The 17,208-nt window shown below is 31.3% G+C and overlaps 1 protein-coding gene across 2 annotated transcripts; it reads right to left on the bottom strand.

Annotated features, from left to right (window-relative positions):
* Positions 1-445: 445 nt before the first annotated feature.
* LOC120068323 (S-protein homolog 5-like) lies at positions 446-1,977 on the bottom strand. Of its 2 annotated transcripts, none has more exons than XM_039020049.1 (2): positions 1,443-1,977; positions 446-601 (listed from the first exon to the last, which is right to left on the bottom strand). In XM_039020049.1, coding segments are annotated over exons 1-2 (474 nt in total). In that variant the 5' UTR covers positions 1,916-1,977; the 3' UTR covers positions 446-600. The 2 variants fall into 2 exon arrangements, with proteins under 2 accessions (XP_038875977.1, XP_038875976.1); XM_039020048.1 differs by having other exon boundaries at positions 1,417-1,974.
* Between the last annotated feature and the right edge of the window lie 15,231 nt (positions 1,978-17,208).

Genomic DNA, 17,208 nt, shown 5'->3' with positions numbered 1-17,208 from the left:
TAAGATATAGTAAAATTTTAGAACTATCAATGATATATGTTGTGTCTATCAATATCACTGATAGACACTGACAGAAGTCTATTATAATCTATCAGTATCTGTCATTAATAGTTATAAAATTTTACTATACTTTGTAAATATTTTAATTCATTTTTCTATATTTAAAAACAGTCCTAAATTTAAACCAATTTATTTTCTTTCCAAAGGTACATATTTTAGTGTAATGTCTACTCGTTTCCTCAAAGTTTAATGTTATAATTTTCATATCCTATTAGTTGTGAAAAAACAAACAATAAATAAAATCATTTATTTCTAAATTCAATGCCAAATTCCTTTAAAAAAAATTGCAATATACCACCCACTACATAAAATTTCACTACCAAGATGAGAAAATAAATGTTAAACAATGCATTGAACATAAATGTAAATATTAAGGTATGCTTAATTCAACTCGAATAATGTATGTGATGAAATAAAAACTAAGAAAGAATAAAAACATTACTATAATTACAATAATATGTTCATTACAATAGGAAATCTAAGTGCTCTTGCCTTTTCATCAATGTCACATTTCTTTCTTTATGTGGTGGGAGAGAGTGATCTGTAAACAATGTAACAAAACTAATTAAACTCGATAAACTCAATAAACAATAAAAAAATTATAGTTCACAAACTCAATAAACAATAAACAAAATTAAAGAGGATAAACTCATGTCTGAAACAATTTTTGTATATACGAAAGTACAATAAAAGAAAGAAAAAATATTAGATAAATGTTTGTCCATTTTGTTTTGGTGCTCTTTTTCTAATTTAATGGTCATTATTATAAGTTTCGGAATAGTTATAAGATTATATTTACCTTCAATCACAAATTTAAGTTTTTGGATCAATTGATAATTTAAGTTTTCAAAATTTTTATTATTCTATTCTATAGATGTTAATTAATGCGATTGATAGAATTGACCTAATGGTAAATATCGGGTGAATGAACTAAGTCATTTAAGAGAAAAACTATTAAATCTCAACATTTTAAAAAATATAACAATTAGGGTTGACCTAAAGGTAAATATGGGGAATGATCTTGATAAAGAATTAAGAAGTCATGGGTTTAATCTATGGTGATCACCTACCAAGAATTTAGTATCCTACAAATTTTTTTGACACTTAAATGTTGTAGAGGTCAAGCGGATTGTCCTGTGTCAGATTAGTTGAGTTATGCATAGGCTAGTTTGAACACTCACATATATATATATATTTAAACAAAAAAAAACTCAGTCAACAAGAAATACATAACAAAGAGTTCCCAAAAAACTCAATTGACATAAAATATATATCATGGATTTAAATATCTGGAGTTCTTCAAATCTTCTACTTCACATATTATTGAACTAAAAAGGAAAAGAAAAACAAAATTACTTGACAAAAATTGTGTGTTTAATCACCACTGAAAATCTTTCTTCCAATTAACTTCATCAGGGCTAAAATAGAAGCCATCTTCAGTAACCAACCAAGAACACTTCTTGAAATTCCCACATCGGTAAAAGTCCCTAGGAACCTTAAACGCATCAAATGATCTCCTTTTGGCATCCCATTTCATGGTACAAGAGAATTGGTTGCTCTTCCAAAGTTTTGTTGTCACTTTCCAGCTGAAATCATCGTGCTCTTGCAATGCCCTCCCACCCAAATCACTCTCTTTTGAAGAGCACCATATTACTAAAGGCAAAGACGAGTTGTTTCTGAAGCCATTGATGACTCGAACCTCAAAAACGACGTCGTGTAGGTAAAACCTATCTGGATGTATGATGAACATGAAGAAGGAGAATGATGAGAAGAAGAAGAGGACGAGGATGGTGCTTAGAATTTTCTTCTTCTTCATTTGGGGAGGGGAGAAAAATTTTGATGCCAAAGGGGACATGAATATGTGAAGAGAGTTTTATAATTTGATTTGAGTATTTATGGAAGGAAATCTCATGTATATGTCATCTCTCTTGGCTATTGCTTTTATGTAATTTAGTATTTTCTTTTTCAAAAAGATATGGGTGCATCTAAGTTACACACATATTTATGTAGTCCATCAAAAGTGTTCAATCAAAAAATGTCAAGTACGAAAATTTTCTTTTTTTAAAAAAAAAAAATTATATATTTGTTTTTGTTTTGTGTGATTAAAGGATGTGTGGAGATTGATACAACATTACTCCTATTTTTAGTACAATAAGAAATAAGAAGATTCAAATCACATACATTTTTATTTCATAACAGATCATCTATATACGTGCGTATAGGCTGAACTATGCTTTAATAGTTATATAGTTAGTGCTATGAAAAAGGAGGGGTTTAACCACACCCTTGAAGAAATTTCCAAACTATTGTCCAAAAAAACAACTATATATTTGGCTATTTGAAAGAAGTGGTTTTTGAAATGGGTTGTTTTTGCTTTTGTTTGAGAAGTTAATATCATTGTGCATATTGGTATAACTTTGTCTTCCAACCGTTAAAAAAAGAACTAATTATTTATAATGGGATGAGAATATATATACACTTAAATTGAAGATATATATAATATATGATATAATATCCCCTCTTCATCAATTTAAAATTTATATATGTCATGTATATGGATTTTGTTGAGATAGAAGAAACGGTCCTGATCTGATTGAGTAGTAGAAAAAAGGATAAATGTAAAAGTAATTTAACCTCAATATTTACCATTAAAAAGAATTAAAAAGGATAAATATGAGCATATTAGATTTTCTTTGTTGACCTATTTTTTAATTACTATCTTTCCGTATAAAACATATGCAATTGTAAGATCCCTTATATTGTATGTTGGTAACCTATATTGTATTTTTACAGAAAAGATAATAATTTTCAATATTTTTTTCTTTACAAAAATATTAATTTTAAGTTAGGTACATTGTGAACATAATTTAAAATTTCGGTCGAAATCTTGAGATTTCAAAATTTTGATAGGCTTGAAATTTATTTTCTCCCATCTCTTGAAATCTCGAAATTTCGATTAAATTTTGGTTTTTTTTTTTTTACAATAAAAATAGCTTAATGGAAGTTTCTTAAGATTTATGGACTTGTCTTTATTACACGAATGGTATAATTTCACCTTAAATACTAAAAATTGAATTGATTTGAATTTTATTTTTATACCATCCAAAGCTTTCATTTTCAAAAAATCAAAATTGAGCAAAATATCATATATTTATTTTTAACTCATTCATAACTTTTTTTGTTTTTCACATTTTTTTACCTCAAAATTGAATTGATGTAAGTTTTCTTTGTTTTTCTTTTTTTTTTTTACCATCCAAAGATTTCATTTCCAAGAAACCAAATTTGAGAAAAATAACATATATTTATTTTTAACTTCACTCAAACACTTTTACATTAAGGTTTCACATTATTTCACCTCAAAATTGAATTGATGTAAGTTTTGTTTTTCCAGTATAGGATGATCTGGGAGTAATATTGTAGTTTGTACCAGAATTATCAACATTATGGATTAGATGCTCCAAGGTCATCTTTTTTGTAGTAGCCATGTACATTTTATAATAAATAATTTACAATTTTTTGTATGCAAACATTTAATGTACTTCAATTTTGCGATTAATTATGAGTATTTGATATTATTTTGTAATTATTTTTCCATTTCTTTTTTAAATTTCTACTATCGCATAAGCATCTACACATATATTACACTATACATCTAAATGTTATCTTACTTTATAAAAATGGTGATTAAAAATTGTCAAATATAGTCTAATTAAGTCACAATCAAAGTTTCATTAACTAATTATGATAATTTCCAACAACTTCCAATAACTTCCATAAAGTTTCTAGAAATTTCCATGATATCGATATTTCCATCAACATCGATATTTTCGAACCTTGATTGTGAATGACACAATTTACTTGCCTTGTGACAATTCCTTTGTACTAAAAAACAAGTAAGGTTAAAAAATGAAATAAGAGAAAAGAAAAACAACAATTACATCATTTCATTTTTCTATTCGTCATTTCTTGTTTTGAAAGTAATAATAGTATGTTTTTGGGAAAAAATTGAAAACATTTTCTATATTCCAAATTTTAGGTGAAGGAGAAATTTTGGACCAATCACAAACTGTCACATCATTCATTAAATTAATGACGAAATTCCAAATCATCAACTTTGAGACCAACTAGGAGGTGATATGTGTCTCAAATTGAAGTTGAAGACAAAGTCGAATGATGCCACGTGGTTTCATCGTGACCGTTGAATCAAATAAATTAATTTTGCCTAATTTGATATTATTATTTGGGTTAAAATTCAACTAAGCCCAACAATAGGTTGAATTTGACCGAAATGTCAAATCCGACCTAAATCCAATTAATTGGGCCCAATGGCCAGACCCATGGACCAACCAAGCCCAATTTGGGCCCAAACTTATGTAAGGCCCATAACAAACCTCTATAAATAGAGGCACTACCTCTTTATTTAGAGAAGGAATGGAAGGCAAAATCTCTTTGAATATCTGAAGCTCCAAGGATCTAAAAAACAAACTTTGAAAATCCGAAGACACTAAAACTTTGAAGATCACAAGATATATCAAATCTCTAAAGATCAGAAAACACTAAAGCTCTGAAGATCAGAAGACATATCAAAGTTCTGAAAACCAAATTCCTTTTAAGATACAAGAATTCTGAAGATCGAAGTCCTTTGGAGATACAAGCATTCTTCCAAGACTTCAACTCTAAGATTATCACGTGTTTCGCTTCCTCAAATCAAGCGTACGCATTCAACTAGGAGAGAATCAGAGGATCAAGTACTAGAGATTGAACCACATCGCATCAAATCAACATCAACATCAACACCTCAACTCCACAAAACAAGTTTCTCTGGAAGTCTCGTGCGAACACTAATCCTCCAAGAAGATCAACAAGCCCAAAGGCAGATCATCCAAGAAGATCATCAAGTCCAAAGGTTGATTCTCCAAGAAGATCATCAAGTCCAAAAGCGATCATCCAAACAACAAGTCCAAAGGTTGATCCTCCAAGAAGATCAACAAGCCCAAAGGTCGATCGTCCAAGAAGATCAACAAGCCCAAAGGTCGTCCAAGAAGATCATTAAACCCAAAGGCCGATCATCAAAGAAGATCATCAAGCCCAAAGGTCAATCATTAAAGAAGATCAACAAGCCCAAAGGTCGATCATCTAAGAAGATCATCAAGCCCAAAGAAGATCAACAAGTCCAAAGGCTGATCATCCAAGAAGATTAACAAGCTCAAAGGTCTATCATTCAAGAAGATCAACCAGCTTAAAGACTATAGCTTATTTTGAAAGCATCAAAACATTATGTATTAAACATTGTACTCACTTTCCACAAAATTAATACAAATATAAAGTTCAAATTCCACGAAATAAATTTCTCTTGAAATCTCATGCGAACACAGACTTTTTAGAAAATTCAATACAATACTTTAAGAATAAATAATTTGTTAGTAAATAACTTTTAAAAGGAAATAAACATAATATATTATTAACAAAGGAAGTAAGGAAAACAAAACTGATTTCTACATATGTTTATTTGTAATTTGCTGGAAAAGCTTTTATTATGGATTTTGTATTAAGGTGTGGATAAGGTTAGAGCTCACTTAAGGGCTCGGGTGCCCCTCAAATTATCGGTTTGTGTATTTTTAATATAAATTTGGAAGTAATAATTAATAATATTAATTAATTAATGCATTTTTATTACCCAAGTCCGAGTCCTTCTGGATAATTTTTTCAAGTTCGATTTAAAATAGTCCCACCTGCATCAAAAAGTCTGATTTATCTTTCGAAAGAAAACTCGATTTAAAATGGAATCCGTCTTTGATGGACATAAAAACGAATTTCTTTTATTCTAAATATGAAATTAAAATATAAAATAGATTTTAGCCTTTTAGGTTGCAATTGTAAATCAGTCTCTCTAGTTATAAAAAATTAAAAAGTCAGTGCAGCTGGAAGATTTTTCCCTTCAAAATTTAGAAGTTTTTAATCTCAATTCACAACACCATTCTCTTAAATATGCAATCTTTACTTTTCTTTTCCTAATTAATTTTTATATTCACATTATATATATTTGTTTTTAGTTTAAACATGAACGTAGCTCAACTGGCATAGGGCTCGTAGTTGTACAAGATAATTTCTTTTCTATTTGTCAAGCTATACGTATCATAACATTGATATGTAAGTTTGAAATTCTTCTTAGATTTTTTAGTTCTTATACTTTTAAATCTATGTAATACTTTTTAATACTTTTATAGAATTAGCTCCAATTCACTATGGAGAGATATTTTTATTGTGCCGTTAATTTTTTATAGATAATTTTTATATTCACATTATGCTTTATATATTTTCATTTGTTTCCATGTTATTTTTACATTCACATTACTCGTATAGGTTTTTAAAATTAATTTCAGGTTTGAAGCTAGAGGATTATTTGTTGTCACTTGTTTAGATATACGAACTCGGTAAGTAAGTTCTAAAATCTTTTGAACTCTAAATTTTTATGCTTTTACAACTATATAATAGAATGTAATATTCTTATTATTAATACTTTTGTAGAGTTAATAAGAATCAATATGAAGAGATATTATAAAAGAAAAACAACAATAGAGACAATAAAGACATCATCTTCAAAGAAAAATGCTTTGGATTCTAATCGGTCTTATACATAATTCAATCTAAAAGAAATACCTATAGATCCTGGTTTTAGAACCAATATTTATGATTTAAATTATAATATTCGAGATCACTTTCATAGAGAATATTTACTGAAAGATCCTAGTCAGCCTAGAAATCATACTTTTCCATTTAAGAAATTTGGTACAAAGTCAAGACGGTTTAATCCAGCTTGGTTTAGTGAATATTCTAATTGGTTAGAATATATCATTTCAAAGGATACCATGTGGATGCACTTTGGGTTTGAGCATAGTGGTTTAATCATGAATTCAAAAGAATATTTGAGCATATGTGGTAGTTTAATCCTAAATTTAAAAAAAAAAGGATTTGAATGTAGTGATTTAATCTTAAACATGAAAAAATATTTGTTGTGGTTTGACTCTTTAACCCGTAAAAAGAGTGGTAAATCAGTTTGGTTCTCACCTAAAGAGAATCTGTGCAGTGTAATACATAAATGAGCCTAGGTGAGTGGAGTAGGGATTCGGAACCACTATAAAAATAATCGGAGTCATTTCTCTCCACTCTTTTAATTTATGCAATTTATTTATTTTGTGGCTAATTATTGGGAAATTGTTAGAAATGGCCTCCTCAAGTTTTTACTTTCAAAACTAGTACGCTTTTGAAAACTCGTGAAACTAATTGAAAAATAGAGTGGATCTAGCACAATTCAATGTCAAGCATGATGTCACAAACAATATGTATAACAAGTGGAAAATATAGAATTGGACATGAATATGGAGACACATAGATTGGTAACCCAGTTTGGTGCAAAATCACCTACGTCTGGGTGGAGAAATGTGCCCGGTGGAAAGAAACTTCATTATATAAAGAGTTTAGTAATTATAAAGTAAAGTGCTTATCTAATAGACTCATTCTTCAGTGACTCATATATAGCTTCCTCTTCAGTTTTAACTTAGGCTCCTCCTAAGTTTGAGCTTCTCTCACTTCCACAATAATGCTTCTTCAAACCTTGTATGAGATCCATCAACATGACATACTTAAGCACCCCCAAGTGTGAGATTCCTTCACCTTTAACGTAATTAGGCTCCCTTTAAATACAATACAAATAAAACTCCTCCCAAGTTCTACAATAGCTGCCGAACAAAAAATCTCAACGGCAAATTCAAAGAATTTCAATAACAATACATGGAGGCTAAGACTTAGACAACCCCTACGCTCAAAACTCTCAATACACACTTTTCTAATAAGGTGGCTAACTCTAAAATTGAATAAGAGTACAATATAAATAAGGCTAGCTTTGAGAATATCTTTTAGAAATGAATAAATATTTTGTGTAGGAAAATAAGGAATTCAGATACAAAAATCTACAAATCGCATAGACAGATATGGAAAAGATATTCTGCAAAATTCTCGACTATTTTTTAAGGAAAAATTAACCAATCAGTAAAGCATGACAACGGAAGAAAACCAACTAGGCTAGAGTAATAAACATAACCACAAACCATCAGACAAACTAAATCAACAATCACAACAACTGGAATGCACCTCAAATGTGCATTCTTAAGCTTAGAATTTTGTTGGTTTTATTGCATAAAAGATTTCTTCATTGCTTTATTTATTTATTTTGTAGGAAACGAGCACTTGGAGTAGAATGAGCCAAATATTGAGTAAAAAGACTAAATACCCTTTAAAATGTCAAACTTTGATCTAGAGCAAAGAATAAGTCAAAAGAGGCCTAAAAAGTGTGGAGCACGGGTAGCACGACACATTTTTCGAAGAGATTTTTTTTATGCAGATTTATTGTCAGCTATCATCTTTAGTGCATCATTAAAAGCTACTGCTATCCATCATTATTTGTCTGTCATGGAAAAGTAGTGCTCTAAAATTCACAATTTCTAAAGAGCGTTGCGGTGCTACGTCGACTTTCTATCCTATTTAACTTCTTTATACCATCATTTTAAGGGGAGTCCTGAAGGAAATCAAACACGAGGATTTTCATGAGCAGTGGAAGGGATCGTTCCAAATTCCAATTCGATTGAACATAAACAATTATAGTACAAGAAAGGAAACTAACAGGTCACGCACAACAAGAAATTACAACATGTTATACGATGAAACAAAGGAAAGAGGATGCATACCTTTGAAGAATCATTCTTCACGAATCCCTCGATCAATCTACAATGAGTCCAACACAACCCTTGAACGCAATGACCGGAACAACACGAACACAATGAACACAGCCTCCACAAAACCAACCGAGTCTAACTCGATCCACGAACTAAGTGAGAACACCACTACAATGGTTACTTGGTATTCTCGGTGTGAGAATCTAGGAATTGTGGGCTTTGTGTGATCTTGGCTTGAGGAAGAAACTGGAGGTATACGATGAAGTAGACAATCAAGCAAGTGGGAGATATGACACTATCTATCGTATAGACGATATGCTCGACCGTTTAGTAAATGAAGCCTATCGCATAGACTTTTATTACTCGATCGTGTAGCAACGATCAAAAGCTCAATGATCGTATTATCAACTTTTAAATGATCGTTTAGTCTCTCAACGACTATCGCTTAGTGAAACTCTTTCACTTGATAACTTATCTCGTGAGTTTTTTCCGAATGAAGTAACTTCCAAATTTAGGAAAAAAAATTTCTTTTATCTCACGGTTACCATAAAACCACTAATAACCTCCCACTCAATTGATTATTAGAGAAAAAGAATTAATTATCACATAATTAACTTATTATAAATAAATATGATAACCAACTTACCATATCATATTTATAACCTATAGTTTTAATATTTCATCTCATGAAACATATAAACCATAGTTCTTTTTCTATTTTATGGTACTTGATGTAAATCATATTTACATTAATTCCTCCAAGTAATGTATCTCATACATCATACCAATTATATCACATATAAATGAAATTCCTCTTGTTAATTTGAACACTTCAAACTAACCCCAAGAACTGATTCTCAACTTGAACTCATTGAACTACCAAGGGGACCTTATGGACCTGTAGTTTGAAGTTCCAACGGTATGTGAATAGCTGACTAAACTCTTTAATCACGAGATCCATCATCTGTTAACTGTCAGACACTCCATAAAGACCAACAGCTACACTTTTCTCACTACAGATATATTTCTATGTCCATATCAACCAATCAACAGTGTAATAACCCTTCACAGATCGCTCGTAAGTATAGTTGGACCAATTTACCATTTTTCCCCTGTAGTTAATCTAACTTCTTAAGTACCACTGATTTCTCTAATGAACAATAAGTCATAGTCCTACTATGACTGGGTCCTCTCTTCCAAAGAGAGGATGTGGCCACTATGTTCAAGACCCGGAATTAGCCCTTAAGGGAGTAATCTATCTACTTACCCCTGCTTCGGGGAAGGAGTAAATTCCGTCTTGTGTAACTGAGTTCCCAGCTCCCCAATCAGACAAATCTCCAAAAAGGTATGCTTGTAGAGTTTGCAATATGGCCACTCTTACCCATACTAATCAAAGGATCATCCTCATAGGCAAGAGTTCTCAAAACACTCATGATTAAGGTCATGTCACCTATGAAGCCTTGAGGTTGTATTTATAGGTTTTTCGCAACCGATTCTCATCATCTCTTAAGGCTCCAACGAATGACACCCTCTACTTAGGAACTTTTGGAGTGTCTTCACCTTGCTTTGCCACCACCTACTTCCATGCCACTTCTTACTTGCATGAAGTTGCATTGCCCTCCCCATGCACAAGTCCTCTTTGCATGCCTTAATATTCATCGACCTCCTCCTAGCTTAATCTCAAACTCCTCACGATTTAGCCACATATGCAGATGAATTGCTAACTCAGCCTTGCTCTCCAAGTTCCCCTTGTCATCGCATCCTTTCAACCACATGGTTACATATTACTTGATCGCATGACTTGATCATCGCATCACCCTCCTTTGTGCCACACTGACCTCAAATGCCCTAACCATCGCATGGTACCCTCATGCATCTACCACTTTAGTCAACATAACACCCTCAAATGTCAAGACCAACGCATAGCCAATTTTCACCATCCACCCATGCCTCACAAGCCTCACCGCATGGTTATCCTAGGCTTCCATACTTAGCCAAATTTCTACCTGTTAAGCTCCAACTCAAAGCTATTCAAATGTTTACTCCAGTACATAGAATTTTTCTTCCCTTCAACATAAGATTTAACTTATACTTGGTTTATTTCTTTAATTACTTGCTTAAGTAGGAAAATTGGGATCCGGGTTTCATAATTACTTCCCACTTAAGAAAATTTCGTCCTTGAAATTTGCTCGAACCTATTCCCGTTAAGGTTTCTCAACAATCTTTTTCATAAGATCTCGTAACCTCTACTATCACTATGCTTCCGCTATGCTACTCTCAAACTATATTCCTTATTACTCGATTTATTTCATACAAAGAGAGATTTGATTGTTGACCCAATGATAAACCACTAACATCTTCCTTATTTACATATCTATTTTCTCTTTTCATGTGTGTTGACGATATTCATATTTTTCTTTTATGTTTATGGTCTCTCCATTTACCCTATCTATTTCTATTTTTCGCTCTACACAATATTGCAATATCTCTACAATTTTATCTATAAAAACTAAAAAGAAATATTACCAACTCTACCAGTTACTTTGACATAAGGTATCCCCATTGTCACATCCCGTCCTGAATTACCCTCTTAATCCGAGAAGAGTGTGATGACAGTAATTGCCAATCCTCTTATGAAAATTACTGTCAACATACCTCCATGAACCTATGCCCTGGGTACCTGAAAACAGTTTATATCTTATAGTAGACCATTATCTCATAATCAAATATAATGTAGACATACAAATTCTCGTATAGTATAACACATAAAAAAATCAATATAAACAGAAAATTGATAAATATGATGGTTAAGGGTCCGATAAATGTACATCAACCACACAAACTCTACCCTGACTACCCATAGTTTGAACATAGGACCTAAGTAAAACCAAGACGTGATGAGCCACCTAAGCTTCAGAATCTCTGAGGTTTCTGGGAAACTGACTGGCAGAACTGCTAGGCCTCGGGACTCAACCATTACCTGGGAAGGAAAATATTAAAAGGGGTGAGCTTTAAATGCCTAGTGAGTGATTTCTTTTAAAATAAGTTACACTCTCATAATTCACGACATAAACATGTTTAAAAATAAACATTTAATACATAAAACCATAGTATATGAAATCCTTGGTTAAAACTCATCAATATTCCTGTAAAATTCCTCTACTCCCTCGCTTGATAATGAGCCATTTTGCTCGATTCCTAGTGACCTTGGTTGAGAGAGAGCTTTTTTCCTCGATCTCATCAATGCCAATAATATAGATTTTACGTGCACGTAGAACTGAACAGGATCCCGCTTACCTTATCAAACCTTCAGTGGCAAGGATCGTCATATAGCTAGGTACCTTACCATACCATTGATATCAATGCTCAGGAGTAGGTTTTACGTATAAACATACATATTAACACCATAAAGCAACATACTCAACATACTTAAGAGAATCAGTGAATAACTCATTTTAATACTAGAACATGGCATAAAATATAGTTGGAATGCATGGAAATTATATGAAAAATCTATCTTTAAAACATCATCATGCATTCTTAATCGAGTTCTATTGCTTAGCTCATGCATTGAAAAATCCTAATAAAAGTAATTATGTGTTGGAAACCCATAAGTAAAATGCTAAGTAAATATTTTGTAGTTAGTCACTCACTGTTGAGTTACTCCCTCAGAGGGTTGTAAGCCTCCCTTATACGCATCTACCTTTTAAGAATAATAAGAGTCTTTGATTAATGACTTAGCTCCGTCTCAAGCTTAACTTATTATTAAAATTAATACATGCTAAGCCTCAAATCTAGTTCAACACTGCTTTCATTCCCTTTCTACTCGATGCATCCTCAATATATTGTACTTAATGCATTCCCGCACTTAACCAAATTTCTACATTACAACTAGCTAGGTGGGTGGCAACTAGCATACAAGAGGCTTCTAAGCGTTAGAATGTGTCATCTCGCCTATGTGGTGGATGCTCATCCACACTTAGCCTCAACTGGTCAGTTGTTTGCTTATGCATGGGATTTAGCTGCCTGCTTGTTCATCTAATCAAAATTTCCAGATTTTATTTTCAGCTTGAATAACTTAAATTCCAGACATAATCTCATGAAATTTCCTTCGAAGAACTTATTCCTAAATGTCTTAACTAGCCTACCTTAAAATTTCAAGCTCTGATTCTTCCTTACAAGCTCCAGAATTAACCAAATCTTATAACTCATCTGCATGGCCTTAGATTCTTGAACACTTAAAGAAATTCTTCACTCTTTAGCTCAATTCTATGGAAATCTTCTTCCTAGCAATCTTGGATTAACTTCTTCATAGCTCAAGTATCGATTCGACAGCAACTCTCCTTCCTTAACACGTTAAAAATACCCAAACCGAGCTTCTTCAACTACATCTTCCTTTTATACTAAGGCTACATGCTTATAATACATCCTCAAAGCGACAGCTGACACATTAACCCTTACTTATGGTCTCTATCAGTGTCTATCAATATTTTTTTTTCCTATTTCTATAAATAGTTTGACATTTTTTTAATCATAAAAATTAGTTTAAAACAACCTTAAAAAGATTTTTTTTAAAAAAAAATTAAAAAAAAAATAATTAAAACAACATATATATGGTATGTTCGTACTACGATTCCCTTGTATAACATTTTTCAAGTCAAAATATTTAAATAATTATTATCTTACCATATATATACGACCGATTATTAAATAAGGAAAAGAAAATTAAGCTCATACCATCCAAGTAAGCATAATTCTTTAGGATAGTTATTTCATTTTTTAGTTTTCTATTTTTGAAATTCAAGTTTGTTTCCTTCCTATTCTTCAATTATGATTATCATCTTTGATAAAGAAATAGTTAGGACATGTTTGATAGAGAACCTAAAACAGAAATTTGAAAACACGGAATTAAATGAAAACAAAGTTGTATTTTATGTTTCAGATATGTTTTTGGTAGTAGAATACAATTAGATTCTAATTTAAACAATTACAAATTAATTTAGTTACCCACTAAATATAAGTTGACAATAAACAATTATTAATTTTTTTATGAAAATAGTTTTATAATTACTATTCCGTAATATTATATAATTTATAGGATAAATTGAATTTTTTATCCATATAGTTTGGAAGAAGTTAAAATTCAGGTCTTATGGTTTATAATTAGAAATAACCCCTTATCATTTGATAACAGCTTCATGAATAGTTTTTATAGTAGGGATTGTTTAAGAATATTCAACAAAGATAGAGACTATATATATATATGAAGTTAATTATATCAAACCATAGGAGCTAAATTATAGGATTTAAACTGTATAGAATAACTTTGAACTGTATCCAAACCATACATACTAAATTTAGAACTTAACCTAATTTATAATACATTATATAAATATATTTTTTAATTTAAAACATTTGAATTGAGTTTATAACATGACATATTATATTTTTAAATGTTTTTATTTTTATTTCGTTTTATTTTGCATTTTAAATTTTAAAATTCAAATTCTGGATATAATGAAAACATAAAAATTTTGTATTTAGAATTTACACTATTTGGATCACAGAATCCAAAAGCCGTTTTCAAGAACAGAATTCGAATTGTCTACCAAACACATATTGTCTGAACTCATTGAATCTGAAAACAAAAAATAGAATCCAGATTGCGAATGAAATAAGTCCTTAGATTCCAACCAAATTTAAAAAAAAAACATCTTGGAAGATTATTTTTTTTGAAAGTTTTGAACATACCTCGCTTGATTTGTGAAACATTAATAGAAAGTGGATAACAAAATATAGAAACTTAGGGTCCGTTTGTTTTTTGGAATATAGATAACTGAAATCTTTAGATACCCAGAATTATAGATATACAAAATTATAGATGTCTGACATCTCCTAGATTACCATGTTTGTTTTGTAGAAATATTTTTGCAAATATCTGGAAATATTTTAATAACTATGTTTGTTTTGTAAGATTTTTAATCGAGAAATAGTGTTCTAAGAATGTCCTTACAACTATTAATTAATTTATTATTAATTTAATATAATTTGAACTTATATAACATATTTGTTTTATCTATTTTAATTTCTTTTTAAATTAACACAATTTATATTATTTTATAAGTTATTTTTCTGAACAAAATAATATATCATAATTTAAGATTTTTTTAACAAAATAAATATTAATTTTAAAATAACTTTGACTATCTTGCATACAAAATTATAAGAAATACAATATAACAAAAAAAATGATATATATGATTGACAATCTTTATTTTAATTATATAATGAAACTAGAGAGTGATATGTACACGCATACCACACACACATGTATAGAAAAAAGAAAGGGCAAAAAATTAATTTTGGGATGTCCTCAACTCGGAAATATGAAAACTCTCGAGATGCCCTCTATAAGAACATCCTAGGATACCTAAGAATCTCGAGATGCCAAGGCATCTTACAATACCACAAAATAAATATGTTAATCTAGACATTCAATTCTATAGAAATTTAGGATGTCCACGAAATGAACAACCTCTTTTCGTCATCAACAATAGCCTAAGTTTCTCTTTTCTTGTTGACATTGCCACTTCTTTTTTATCAAAACAGAAATGAATATTTCAAAATTTATAGTAAATATCTAAAACTAAATATTGCATAATTTTTAGATATTTTATTTAATTAATAGAATAAACAAAACAAAAACAAGGAATAGATTTTGAAGAAAGATTTCAACAAAAGAATAGAACTCACGACCATTAACTTAGAAGTTTGAATCTTCTTATTCTAAACAATCGTACTATATTTTTTTTTTTTTTTTGAAGGAGATAAATAATGAATGAGAACAAGTTATCATACATGCCCATAATTGTGCTCGTTTATGGCAAGAATACAAAACATTGAATCATCATCTAGTTTATCAGCTTTTAGTATATATCTTATATTACATTTACACTTATTAGCAAGTATAAAAGTAAAACAAACAAAGCACAAGTTTTCTCATCTAAATTGGTTCATTTTCAACACTAGTATTATCTTTGTTGACATTGTAGTTTTTCACTAGCCTATTCACCATTGAAGAATCGATCTTCCAAACTCCACCAGTAACAGTCAACATAACAAATGTTTTAAAAGGTACTAATAATCAACTCATTGTTCACTGCAAATCTAGCGATGATGACTTGGGAGTCCACCAATGGTCACATTTGGCTAGAGTTAGCAACAGGGTCGGGGCGGGGCAGGGGCGTCCCTTGTCCCCGACCCGATGGGGAAATTCTCCCTCATCCCCGCCATTTGAAGGTAGGGACGGGGGTGGGGAATCCCCGTGGGGAAACGGGGAATGGGGCCCTACGGGGACCCCGTTTCCCTGACGGGGAATCTCCTACTAATTCCACGTGAGGATTCCCCATTTTTGTATTAAAATTTGGTTTAAATTTTGATTTTATTTAAATTTTTTAAGTTTGGGCTTGGCTTCTTAGGTTTAGAGTTAGAATTTGGATATTTAATATTGAGTTCCAATCCAACACTATACATTACAAACATATATATAAATAAATTATTTTGTATATTATAAATATATATTTATAAAAATATAAACATATCAAATCAGGATAGGGGATTAGTCGGGGTCGGGGCGAGGATACCGTCCCCGTCCTCAACCCATCCCCGGACGGAGCCCCAAAAATTTTTTCCGGTTTGACCCCATCCCCGGTTAAACCTGGGATTCCCCACCATGATTGGGGCGGGTCCTTGCGGGGACCCGACCCCAAGGGAAATTTTGCCAACTCTACATTTGGCTAGTTATGCCTTCACTTTTTGACTAAACTTCTATGGCACAACCTTGTTTTGTTGTACCTTCTAATGTCCTGGTTGGTTACATTACTTCAATATCTATAAGGATTCGAGAGATAGGTGGGATTGTAATAATACTATGTGTTTGTGTATTGTTGGGGAACAGGGTATCTGTATGTTCAACCACTACAACAAATATTCTATATGATAGCTTTAAAAAAAAGTTGTTGTAGACATTCCATAGAATTTTTTGAAATGTTGTCATAGTGTTAGGTCTGCTTCTGTATATTTGATGAATTCAGCCTAGATGATGAAATATTTGTGAGGTCTTTCTTTGCTAATCCAAATGTGAGCCCAGTTCTTTTGCCCCAAAAATATTTTGGTTTGGTAGAAAACTTGGCTATTAAACGCCCAGCGATTTTCCAGCTGATGCCTTACACGTGGTTTGAACCACTGCTCTTTGTCTGATGGAAAAATGAAAGAAACACTTTTTCTGATGGGTGATTAATGCATAATTAATTTTTCTTTCTCTCTCTTTTGCCTCTGATTCTCTCGTTCTCTGCCTTCTGAGTTCTTTTCACTTTCTTTTAATCCTAATGTCTTATTGTTTGATCTGTGCGATTGC

Source organism: Benincasa hispida, chromosome 12 (assembly GCF_009727055.1).
Source record: "Benincasa hispida cultivar B227 chromosome 12, ASM972705v1, whole genome shotgun sequence".
NCBI lineage: Eukaryota > Viridiplantae > Streptophyta > Magnoliopsida > Cucurbitales > Cucurbitaceae > Benincasa > Benincasa hispida.
The sequence above is the reverse complement of the archived record's forward strand: the minus strand, read 5'-3'. Positions and strand labels throughout refer to the sequence as shown.